This window comes from Mytilus galloprovincialis, chromosome 1, assembly GCF_965363235.1.
Source record: "Mytilus galloprovincialis chromosome 1, xbMytGall1.hap1.1, whole genome shotgun sequence".
NCBI lineage: Eukaryota > Metazoa > Mollusca > Bivalvia > Mytilida > Mytilidae > Mytilus > Mytilus galloprovincialis.
Window position 1 is genome coordinate 9,931,214 of NC_134838.1, and position 13,011 is coordinate 9,944,224.

General features: G+C 30.8%; 1 protein-coding gene across 1 annotated transcript in view; it reads left to right on the plus strand.

Annotated features, from left to right (window-relative positions):
* Positions 1-13,011, plus strand: part of LOC143065021 (uncharacterized) — a 135,191-nt gene that overhangs the window by 55,275 nt on the left and 66,905 nt on the right. The window contains exons 12-15 of the mRNA XM_076238301.1: positions 4,549-4,684; positions 5,269-5,299; positions 6,993-7,080; positions 7,649-7,811. Of these exons, the coding sequence (XP_076094416.1) occupies positions 4,549-4,684; positions 5,269-5,299; positions 6,993-7,080; positions 7,649-7,811 (418 nt within the window). The remainder of the gene's footprint in view (positions 1-4,548; positions 4,685-5,268; positions 5,300-6,992; positions 7,081-7,648; positions 7,812-13,011) is intronic.

Here is a 13,011-nt window from a genome sequence, read left to right on the forward strand (position 1 = left end):
AAGAAAAAAAAGATATATCATTTCTCACTGTCTAAGGAATCCAGTGAAGTAAAACAATGTTAGGCTTATCTGAAAAAGCATCAAAATTTGCAACAAATTTATATTTCCTTTATATACTTTCGTAGCAATGAATTTACAGATGATGAATTTTTCCGATGTTCGATGTTGTTTTAATTTTGCAGTTTTAGAATGTTTGCTCCTCTACTTTATGAATTTTTGCCAGATTTTCGGAATCCTCTGGTTTTATCCTTGTATTGCCATTAAAAATTTTGCCCATTAACCCCTACTTTTCTATTCATAATTTTGTTACATAAAGTTCAAAAAGCCATATTTCAAAATCTTATAAAATCGTTGTTATTTTTTCATAGTTTTTGAACCAAAAAAGGTGTCAATGTTAAATGTATGAAAAATCTAGAGAGAATTATTTCCCGCCAAATTTTCTATGGCTTATATCTCGAAAACAAGCACACGGACCCTCCATTTTTTCTGCTTTTATTTTTTCTTTATTTATATACTATCAATTCATAACAGTCTTTTAAAAAGCTTGTTATTTTTAAACAGAGTAGCAAACATCCTTAATTATGGAAGATTTCAAAATCTTGATAAATGCAAGTATGTCACTAAAAATGATGGGTTAATAGAAATACAACTATTGTTTGTGCTTTTGAAAAAAAAAGGTATAATGCGCTGGTGCAGTGAATGTAAACATGGTATCAGTATATAGCTGGGCTGTTAAACATTTTTTACTGACATAACTGTTGGACAATTTTCTCATTTTTTATAAGCAGAAGAACATTCTCAGTTAAATTGGTACAGCTTAGTTATTGTGACAACTATAACTAGTAACTTTAAAATTATAGAACTCATAGAATACAATGAGAATATATTAGACTCTATTGAAAAACGTTTTTTAATAGTAAAAGGTAAGATTTTTTCAAAATGTTGAGATCTGCCTACTGTGCATTTACATCAAAACAGCATATTTTTATCTTTTGGATTTTTTACCCTGAAATGACAAAGTACGATTTTTTTCTTCTTCATTTTTGCTGATTATCTTGGTAACTATAATAGATGGATAGAAAATTCAATTTAATAGCAAGAATGATCAGCAGCACTAGATCCATAAATTATTAAAATGGCCAAGATCGTTAGTTGATTCTTGATTTGAGTTATTACTCTTTTCTGATGATTTTTACCAATTATATAAATAGATAGAAACTTCAAAATATTATTAAAAATGAGCAGTAAGACAAGTTCTACAAGTTAGTCAGCATTGCTGAAATTGTCAGGTGTTATTGCCCTAAAATAATATTTTTTGTGTTTTGGATTTTTTTTTATAAAAGAAAGAGAGAAATTAAACTAGTAATATGAATGGCAATACAATTTAAAAAGAGAAAAGATTATAGTCATGAATAAGGCTGTGTTCACATTGACCTAAACTCTGTGTTGTGTTAGTGTAGCTCACAAATAAACTAAACATAATTACGTTCCCATTGATAAAACTCAATGTTTACATGTAGTTTAAATCATGTTTTGTCTACATGCAGTCGATAGTCCATGTAGGCCTTGTGTAGGTTAAGTGTACACAGAACTAGGCATTCAGAACTTATAATTTTCCCATGTATATTTAAAAAAACGGTTTTTATATAAAATTTATACTTATAACACTTATTAATAAAGTTCTTTACAGAAATATTTGTCTAAACTTGATATATATATTTGTTATAAAAACACTTTATCATATGTTTAGTAGTAAATACAGTAGTTTTGAATATGTGATAAATAGCTTGCTGTTTAATCTATATCGCGCAACTTTGATGTGCACCCTTTATCGCATACCCTTTACCACACCTTTACCCTTAATCACACCCCTACTTTTTTTTTACATAGTCAGTTTTTATTTATGTAAGCTTAAGAAATATTTTTCCTCAAAAAAGGTACTGTAAAAAATACAAAACACACAAAAAAATACAACAATTAACAAAATATTTTTAAAACAATATCACACAAATTGTAAGGTAACCCAGGTGCTTTGGATAAGTAATTGAGCAGTTCTTTTAAGGCTTTTAAAACAAGACAAAAGTAGAACTGAAGGTAACCCAGTGAACAGTCCATATAATATAACTCTCCTGTTGAAATATATGATAAAGTGTATAAAACATGGCAAAATCCGTATCATATGTCGTATCATCCCGAGACACCAATATCAGCCCAAGGGCCTTTAGACTGGACGTACACATTGACAGAAATATTTGCCACTGGTATTAAATCAAACAACGATTCACTCATAAATGCATTACTGAAAAAGGGTGAGGTTGATTGTTTGTTTGTGTAGTATCTCAGATCTGCTAAAATACAATTACAGGGATGATTCCACTATATAGTTTAGGGCCGCTGGGCGGCCCTTAAATCGGCCAGCGGCCCCAAAAAAATGTACATGAAAATGAATTCCCAATTCAGGAAAATAAAATAAAAATCGATATTTCTGGAAAAGTTTCTCTCACCGATTAAGGCAACTATAATTTTTCATAGTTTGTAACAACGATTTAATTATGTCAACATGTGGCAAACAATTTTAGCAGCCGAATTCAATTGATTAATATGTTATGGGAGTATTCGATCTTGTAAAAGCAGATCGCCCAGCAGGTTGATAAAAATGGGTGTCAAAGCAGACCTCGGCAGAGAGCAAATTTAAATTTTGATATAACATTGATGGATAAAGTTTAATGGTCACCGATCTCGTAAAAGCAGATCGCCCAGCAGAGCCGGTTATATAATATGATGAAAACTTGTTTTGAAAAAGAAATTATTTCCTCAAAAGACAAAAGTTTGACCGTTTTTTGAAAATAATGTTGATGATAGACCATTCATGAAATACGATGTCATCATTATGGAACTATTTCAAAAGTTTTGAATATGATCCAAATAATTTTAAAGAACACTAGTTTAATGCTTTAAATATCTTATCAATTAAGTATATGAACTTTCAATTTGTAATTGCTTTTCTGAATTCGACAATTGACCAGTTCAATTAGAAATCCATTTGAATCAAGGTAAATTTATAGAGATGACCTGCTGTGGAAAAAATACCCGATGAATGATTTTTTTCAGTGCTTTATGTTAGCTGAAATATATTTTTTGTAATAGGCCTACGTAACTATAGCTAAGATGATAGACTAGCAATGACTAGCAGACTAGTGCATCATGTTCAATGATATTCATGTAATAACAGTAGCCCATCCATAATTATTCAAAATGTTACAACTTACATGAACATCAGTGTACAGGTTAAACTTAATGATATACATTTTCCGTTTTTACAGGAAAATAATGTTATTTCGTCTTAGATTTTATGCTTAAAAAATTCCCAAATAGAATAAAAATTCCCAATTTGATGTTCTAGGGACCCATTTGAAAACACCTGGAATCATCCCTGAATTAGAAAAACATTACTCCCTCTCTTTGCCAAATACTCCTTAGAGAAAAAAATACCATTTGAAACATACAAAAAAGATAGATATGTAGTGATCCTTAAGAGCGCAATTATTTTTCTTCGTATGTAAGCACGCTGATGCAGCCTACGTTTTTAATGCTTAATCGAGATATCTATTAACTACGGCAAGTCATCCAAAATAACTTTCTTAAAGGAACAACCACTTTACTTAAAAAAAAAAGGGGGGGGTGGTGGTTCTGAGTCCGATTTTTTTTTCGCGTGAGATCTAAACTAATTTTTATATTAAGTTTTTTTTCAATGGTACCTATTCAATATTTAACACTATAATGTATGGGGAAACTTTGGATTCAGAATATTTGTTCATTCCAATTATATATATAATCATCTGCATGACTCCATTTAAAAAAAAACAAATTGTCGAAAAATCCATTCCCCTTTTTTTCAAGTCAAATGGTCTTCCCTAACTTCTAGACTAGAAAAGTTGTTTGAAAATTTGAATTTGGTTCTACGTAATGGACATTTAAATGACATATAGTTTACAAGTGTGAACAAATTCTATGTACAGGTAGCTAAACAAGGTGTATAGATGTGAACAAATTTAATGTGAAACTAGTGTACATTACATTAAACCAAAGGTAAACATGTTTACTGTACACTGCGTATGGTGTGAACATGGCCTTATGTTCTAGTGGTGTCCACAGTTGAAGATGCAAGTAGATATAGACGAATGACACATGGCCTTCAAAGCCTCTAGTTCATCTTTTATTGCAGCTGTTATTTAAAAGCAGGAATCTCATAAACATTTGCATTTCTGATAAAAGAAATTATTTTTGAAGACTTATTGTCTTCTAAAGACTACTATAAATTCTTGAAAAAAAAAACCTACATTTAAATTTGCCTTAATATTCTTTCTGCATTAATATTGTTGGTTTCTCTGAAACTAATTTTTTTATTATCCCTTTCTTATCATTCCAATCAATATCATTATCATTATGGACAAATAATACACAGTTTGAATGAAATAGATGTATGGCTTACTTATGTTAAAATGTTTTGAAGAGTTGTGAACTCGAATAAATATTCTTTATTTTTAGCAGTAAAGCTTCCTTCTCTGAAGATTGACAAATTGAACAAGAAAAGCATTTGGAAAAGACCTTACAAGAAAACAAATGGAAAATGTGAGGGACAGAAAAGACGGCCATATTCAGTAATTCCCATAACAACTTTACAGTAAGTTTACAGATTCATTAAACTTAAGAATAACTATCCTGTTTTCAATATGTATTAAACCTATCAACAGGATGTTGATATAAATCATTTATTTTCCATGAATCAGTTTGTTCTTTGTGGAGTTGAATCAATGGGAACTTAATTTTTTTTAAAAAAACCATCTATCATTGAATAGTTTTTCTGTACAATTTTTTTTTGTTTAAAAAAACATCTTAACCTGCTTTATACAGTAGACTCCAATATAAGAATATTCAGGTAATTTCCTGATACAAACAGTAAGATAGTACATAGTTCAAAGCTCTGCAGTGAATCCTTTTTCAATTTTTTTTTATCTGTTAGTATGAGTTGAAAAATGAATTTAAAAAAAGAAATACAATATATGTAGTATTACCTAGGGGTCCAGCAATGATTGTATCTGCCAGACATGAGCTAATCTGAAATGGTGATTGCCATAATGTAGATCAGGATTTCTGTTAGACCGTATAATTCAGCGAGGTCATTTCATTGATATCAGATTTTGTATTTCCAATTTGCAATAGACAGTTGTTGATCAGTGACTTTTATATAACCTAATTGTTTTTTAGAATAAAGACAAGAAGTGGTCAGAAAAAACAAGTAAGTGCAATCAACAGTTAAGCAATTAGTGCATACACTTTATTCCTTTTTCTTCAGAGAATAAAGTTTTTTTTTCAGATTTGAGGTTAAGAGTAAGTATAATTCATTACCTATTTTATTCACATGTGTTCTTAACTATGACAGAAGTGATTAAGCTCAAAACTAATATATTGCTTATATTATAAAGAAATTCTTTTGTTCTATAAAAATTCGGATCACTTAGTAACTTTTAAGGAAAGACCATCACTTAATATATTGCTTATATTATAAAGAAATTCTTTTGTTCTATAAAAATTCGGATCACTGAGTAACTTTTAAGGAAAGACCATCACTAATTCTGATTTTATAATTAAGATTTTATTAATAAATTAAACAAGACTATAACAAGTTACATTCAAACACATTTACGGGTAACTATAAATATAAAACAGAAATACATTGATTTCTTGTCATTTAACAAAACAGATTAAATCCCATAAATGAATCCTGACATTCCAACATTAGTTAATATTAACTTGAAACTTTCATTTTTGTGTTGCCTTGAGTAAAAAAGTGAAATATAGGTAAGCTGTTTCCTGCAACAGTGACTGCAATGACTGCTTCAACGATATATTAGTTTGTGATTACTTTAGTTTATATCCTTAAAGAATATAAGTAACAACCATAATCATGAAAACTGAGCCTTGAAATTAAGGTCAAGGTCAGATGAACACTGGGAGACAGATATGTACACCTCACATTCATTTAATACACTGATCATAACTAACATATTTCATATAGAATCTGATTATTGGACAAAACCATGAAAACTTTAAAACATTCATCCATTAACCATGACAATCAGGCATATGCAATCAGGTCCAGTTCATATGAAACCCTGCCAAACAGACATGTTAACTCTACAATCATTCAATACACTACAGTGCCCTATTGCTTTAGTTATGAGATATGGACTTGGCACATAACAAAAACCTAATGAGGTCAGGTGAACCCTGTTTGACTGACATAAAGACCTTGAAAAAAAATCCATATACCAAATGAAGTTATATACTTATTTATTCTCATAAATAATCAAATAATTCACGTGGCAAAAATATTTTTTTTTATGCCCCACCTACAATAGTAGAGGGGCATTATGTTTTCTGGTCTGTGCATCCATCTGTTCATTTGTCTGTCTGTTATTCCATTTGTCTGTCTGTCCGTCTGTCTTGCTTCAGGTTAAAGTTTTTGGTCAAGGTAGTTTTTGATGAAGCCGAGGTCCAATCAACTTGAAACTTAATTAGTACACATGTTGTTTATGATATGGTCTTTCTAATTTGAAAGCCAAATTAGACTTTTGACCCCAATTTCACTGTCCATTGAACATAGAAATTTAAAGTATGAGATTTAGGTTAAAAATTATGATCAAGGTAGTTTTTGATGAAGTTGAAGTCCAATAAACTTGAAACTTAGTACACATGTTCCCTATGGTATGATCTTTCTTATTTTAATGCCAAATTAGATTTTTTACCCAATTTAATGGTCCATTCAGCATGGAAAATGATAGTGCGAGTGGGGCATTCATGTACTTTGGACACATTCTTGTTTTCAAAGCAGTGGCTTGCAAAATGTATCTCATTTACATATATGAAGGCATACTAATTATATTATTAATACAATATTATACATTATTTGTTCATTTCCTACATTCAAGTGCACTCCAGATGAAGAAGCTCGCCAAGATATTCAACTGGCTCAAGATAAGGATGGATTTGTTGTGAGACAAATTGATAATGTTAAAGGTATTTAAATAGATTAAATTTAATTTAGAAATTGTCTTTACCACATGACTTCAAAGTATATTTGAAAATGATAAGAGATGAAAGCTAGAAATTTCCATGCCACAGTTTGCTGGGAGAGGGAGTTTAACGAAACAAAAATTGATATACTGCATGTATTGCAAAGAAAGTTGACACTTTACTAAGAATATTTTAAACACATTTTTACCCATTGAACCTCTTTATAAACATCAACAAGACAGCAGCCTATTAACATTAAAACACAATACATTTTGAATGTCTCACTTATTGGTCAGCATGCAGTCTTCAACGTTAAATTATTTATTCACTAAAAAAAAAAAGGGCAGATCATGCAGTTCCAACTTTCAACTTGCTTTAGTAGTTAGCGGTTTAAGTTCACTCTTTTCTCACCTGATAATGACATGAACATGTGGTATGATTGCCAATGAGACAACTCCACAAGAGACTAAATGACACAGATATTAACAGTTATATTTTTATTCCAGGATTTTGTGTTTTTTTTTTTAAACTAACCATAGAGAGAAAAAAAACATTGTCTTATCTGATTTAGGTAAAGGAGTGTTTGCTTCAAAGTTTTTCCAGAAAGGTGACTTTCTAATGGAATATCATGGGGAATTGATAAGTGGCAATGATGGTAAAAGACGGCTCAAAGAATATCCAAATTCCTTTGGAAGTTACATCATGTTCTTCAGATTTGCAGAAAAAGAAATGTGGTAAGTATATCATTTTATTCTGGTATCACCTAAGTTGGACAAAGGTATACAGAAAAACACATTAGTTTACATTACATTGCGTATATGTACATTTGTTGAGGAAGCATTAAATATGAGTTTTTTTACAACGGTATGATTAGTATAGCTGACAGGTTAACATCAGAGAGAATCCAGTTTGTCATTTATTAAGTCTCCCAAACAAAGTTTGGAGACTTATTGTTTTTGCTCAGTTCTTATTATTTTTATTATTTTGCTTCTGCTTCTTTTAATTTTTTTCTTTTTCATTTTTTTCCACCACTTTAAAAAAATGAACTTGTCTGCAGCGTTTCTCCAAAACCACTTGTCAGATTTACTTAGGGTTTCATAAAATGTTAGATTAATATGTCTATGTGAGCCGTCAATCGTTCGTTTGTGCATTGGGGTCTATTATGGGGTATTTTGGGGGGCCGAAAGTATGGAGGGGTTTACTAAAGAACCCTGTGGGATTTTATTTTTGAAATTTTCAAATGAATATAACTTGAAAACTTTAAGTGATAAACACACACAGTCTTCAGAAATGATCATAGGACAATGAAACAAATCACATGAAATAAAGGGGGATCCCTTGGGGGGGGAGGGGGGTGTCCTCCCCACTCACTTAAATTTGTAAATATGCTATTATCTTGAAAAATGTCCAAATCTCCAACCCTAAACAATATATATTATTAAATGGGACAATACAACAAATTTAATGATGTAAAAGGGAAGTCCCTGGGGGTCGCCCCCACCCGTTTCAATTTGAGAATGTGCTATTATCTTGTAAACAGTACATATCACCCACCCCTAAACCATATAAATTCTTGGAGGGGACTATTAAACAAATCAAATGAAATTTAAGGGAAGTCCCTAGGGGTCACCCCCACCTCATTCAATTTGAGAATGTGCTATTATCTTGTAAATGGTCCAGATCCCCACCCCTAAACCATATATATTCTTGTAGGGGACAATAAAACAATGAAAAGAAATAAAAGGGAAATCCATAGGGGGTTACCCCACCCCCTCTTGTTTGAAAACTTGTAAACTGTCCATATCCCCACCCCTTAACCTTATATATCCTTGTATGCAACAATAAAACACATCAAATGAAATATAGAGAGAATCCATGGGGGTTACCCCCACCCCGTTCAATTTGAGAATGTTTTATTATCTTGTAAACGATCCAGATCCCCATCCCTAAACGATATCATCGCTGGGCTTCTAAAATGTTGTAAATTACAAATTTTTCAAGAATTTTTTTTCTCACAAACAGGCTTTGAAAATTTTGGCAAAATGCATGTTTCCAAAATGTCGTAGGTGAACTTGAAAATTTTTGTAAATAGCAGTGAAATAAAAACGTTGACATTTCTGGATTATCCAAGAACTTAAATTATTTTCACAGAAATAAAGAAATGTACAATTATTTTTTTCCCAAAGCCATCCTACAACAATTTTCAAGTTTTCATACAACATTTTGGAAGCAAACTTTACAAACAACTGACATTGGCAATTTTGTGATATGTCTTATTTCACACATTTTGATTGGCCTAACTGTATGCTATTTTGTGATAACAAAGATTTCCTCCCGTCCAGACCATTGGTGTCAAAAAGTATTTTTAGCCAAAAAAGTCATATACGACATTTTAGAAGCCCAGCGACGATATATATTCTTGTAGGGAACAATGAAATAAATCAAATAAAATTGAAAGGAAGTCCCTTGGGGTCACCCCCACCCCATTCAATTTGAGAATGTGCTATTATCTTGTAAACGGTCCAGATCCCCAACCCTAAACCATATATATTCTTGTAGGGACAATAAAACAAATGAAATAATTAAAGGGAAGTCCATATTGGGTCACCCCACCCTCTCTTGTTTGAAAACTTGTAAACAGTCTAGTTTCCTAACCCTTAAACCATATATATTCTTGTAAGGGACAATTAAACAAATCAAATGAATATGGGAGCTTTGTTTGGGAGACTTCATAACAGCATCCTGATACAATTACTTCTTGTAATTCAAATGAATCGGCACAATTTTTGAAGTTTAGATTTCTGTTTTTGGTTCATAATAGCATTAAATTTTAAAAGATTACAGTTCGTTAGGTATTTCTTGTCAATAAGTAGTGTTCTATCTGTCAAGAGACTGGAATCCTCTACCACAATACCCTAAAATGAGTCATCAAACAGCTTCTTTTTATGCCCTATTTATTCTACCCCATTTAGGGCCATTATGTTGTTTGGTCTGCATACGTTTTTTTATTTTGTCTGCCTGTCTGTCATGTTGAAAGTTAAAGTTTTTGGTGGAGGTAGTTTTTGATGAAGTTGCAGTCAAATCAACTAGAAACTTAGTACACAGGTTCCCTATGATATGATCCTTCTAATTTTAATGGCAAATTAAAGGGATAATTCGCGATTTTTCACTTTTCATCTTATTATGTTCATAATACCATAAAAAACATATTCAACAAGTTTTATTTTGATATGAAAAGTAATAAAGAAGAAAATTGGGTATTATTAATTTTATTTCTTCAAACTTCCTGACTTATGTGACGTAGTTTAAGTCTTTATGCATGCCGGGAGTGAAATTAATCTCATTTAAGTCTTGTTCGTTAACCATATAATAACGCTATTTAAAGCGCATCGACGACTTTTGATGTAGCTATCAAGCAATGAAAAGTAAGTGATAGCCATGCAACTTTTAAAATTAGATTGTAGGATTTATGTGTGGATTTTTTTATGCCAATTTTTTAGTAATTAAAGTAAATAATACAATAGAACATTTTTATGATTTTTTTTTCTACAAATACTTTAAACAAACATATGAAACTGACGTGATCGATAGTGTATTTAAAAATACATGCTTGTATTCTGAACTTTTTGCTTCATTCCAGCAAACATTTTCATTTGGCTTGCTTGTACTGTGGAAATAAAATGTGTATTAATTTGTGACACTTAGTGAATGTTAAATGAGTTAAACTCAAGGTAATTAAAAGATTAGCATTATGTAATTCTAATATTTTGATCCTCATTCAGTGACATCTAGGCGTCACGGATCACGATTTCAGGTGTGAACAACATTTCGTATGAATGATAAACGGGAGTCAGTTATAGTTTTAGACACAGAAATGTAAGAAAAAGAAATAAATTAATTTACGGGAATTATTTTAATTGAATAAATTTATAAATAAATTAAATAGCCTTCTAAACACGAGTGTATGAACTAAAAATTGTACTATTTTAGATTAGAATCGGCAACCTTTAATATTTCAAACAGATCATTAGCAATTGCAATTATATAATTTAGTCCATCCAAAGCGATCTTTATTTACCTAATTAGGAATTATGAATGAATGAATATTTTATTTGCGAAAGCATAATTAATTAATGTTCTTATCAGAATATTTTAAATCTCACAACGCATGAAAACTTCAGCTATTTGAAAAAAAAGATGTTTTAAAAAATTGACAGGAAATTTAAAGATCTTCTTGGAATGGAATCAAAAAATTACGAATAGATATTCTTTTCAAGTGTGAAAAACATCAACCAAATTTATTCATAAATCGTTATGTCCTTATTAAAATAGTCTTCGTCTCACAGCGTATAAAACTTTAGCTATTTGACCAAAGATGTTTAAAAAAAAAAGACAGAACGAATTTTATGTCATCTTTTCCTATTTTTGATTGTAATTATAAGTCTGTTTTAACTGTCAAGAATACCCCTTAAGCGGACAACTTGAGCAGTTTATTCTTTAAATTGCTGTCATTGAATATCAAGAAAGAAAATAAATCCCGAAATTGATATATTTCTGGTATGTTCCAATCTGTCCTTTACTAGCTATTGACAACGAGTATATATTACATTTTCCCAAATTTACCCTTGGAAAAAATATGTAAATAGATTATATTTCATCAAATCTTTTTTTTTTTTGGTATTATTTTTATTTTTATAAATAATATTCTTTACACCCAAGATGTTATTTATAATCAAGCGTATGAGTTTTAATAAGTAATGACTATTAATTATATCACCTTCGGACACGCAAGACAGAGATGTATATTATACACCTGATAGTTCAAAATGGAAAGTTATAAGTTATAGGCCGTGTACACTGATCAATACCTACAGAAGTGAAACGATGCATAAACTTGCAAGCCCGACAGGAAATTGCTTGAATACCTGAACATGTCACCTCACACCCCTCACAATACCTTTGGGAGCAATACCTTTAGCCATGCTGGTGATCAGATGAGGGCAGATCCGAATTTATTTGACTAAAGTTTATTACTTTCAAGAATTATGAACAAATTAGATTTTCGAAAACAATTTTCACGGAACACTTATTTATGATTTGATCTTTGACTTTTTAACTAATTCCAATATTAATAGTTTAAAAATAACAGACTATGGTTATTAAAAAAAATAAGAACATTTTCTGTATCAAGTTAATTAGTCAGATAAAACAACCGTACGATTGACAAGATATCGACACGCAATTACGACTACATCGGTTACTGTAGTTTTGGATCTTTGTGGTTTATAGACATATCGTGATTTTTAATCGGTGAAGATGTCAAAATGGCGGAACGCAGAGAATTGATACTCTAAATTTAAAATCGATGTTGATCTCTTATCTAGCGGAATAAAACTTTAATATCTATGAATTTGAGCATTTTTATACAGAATGGACATAATATCAATTTTTGATTTTTTTGCGAAGTCTCCCTTTAAGTTCGCCCTACTTTCACTGGTACACTGAACATAAGAAATGATAGTGCCAATGGGACATCTGTGTACAATGGACACATTCTTGTTTGTGAAGTTCCTGTATTACATTCATAAGAATCTTAAAAGCACCATGCAACCCTACTAATTTCAAGGCTGTTTGAGTTTTCATTTCATTCTGAAGTCACAATTCTTGGGTGGCATACCAATGCATATTTTCTTAATTTTATGAGGACCACAAATCAACACTTAATTAGAAAGCAAAATACATTTTTTGAAAGAGGAAATTTCTCAATGATTTTGCTGTTTACTGATAATATGTTTCTAAAGCAGCAATTACATGTAGAACAGTGGTTGCCAATCAGAGATATTTATTGAAGAATTTGAAAAATATGTACATGATATAAGCTAATTTGAAGACTTGCATATATACAAGAATGAAAAACATGTCACATAAGGATTT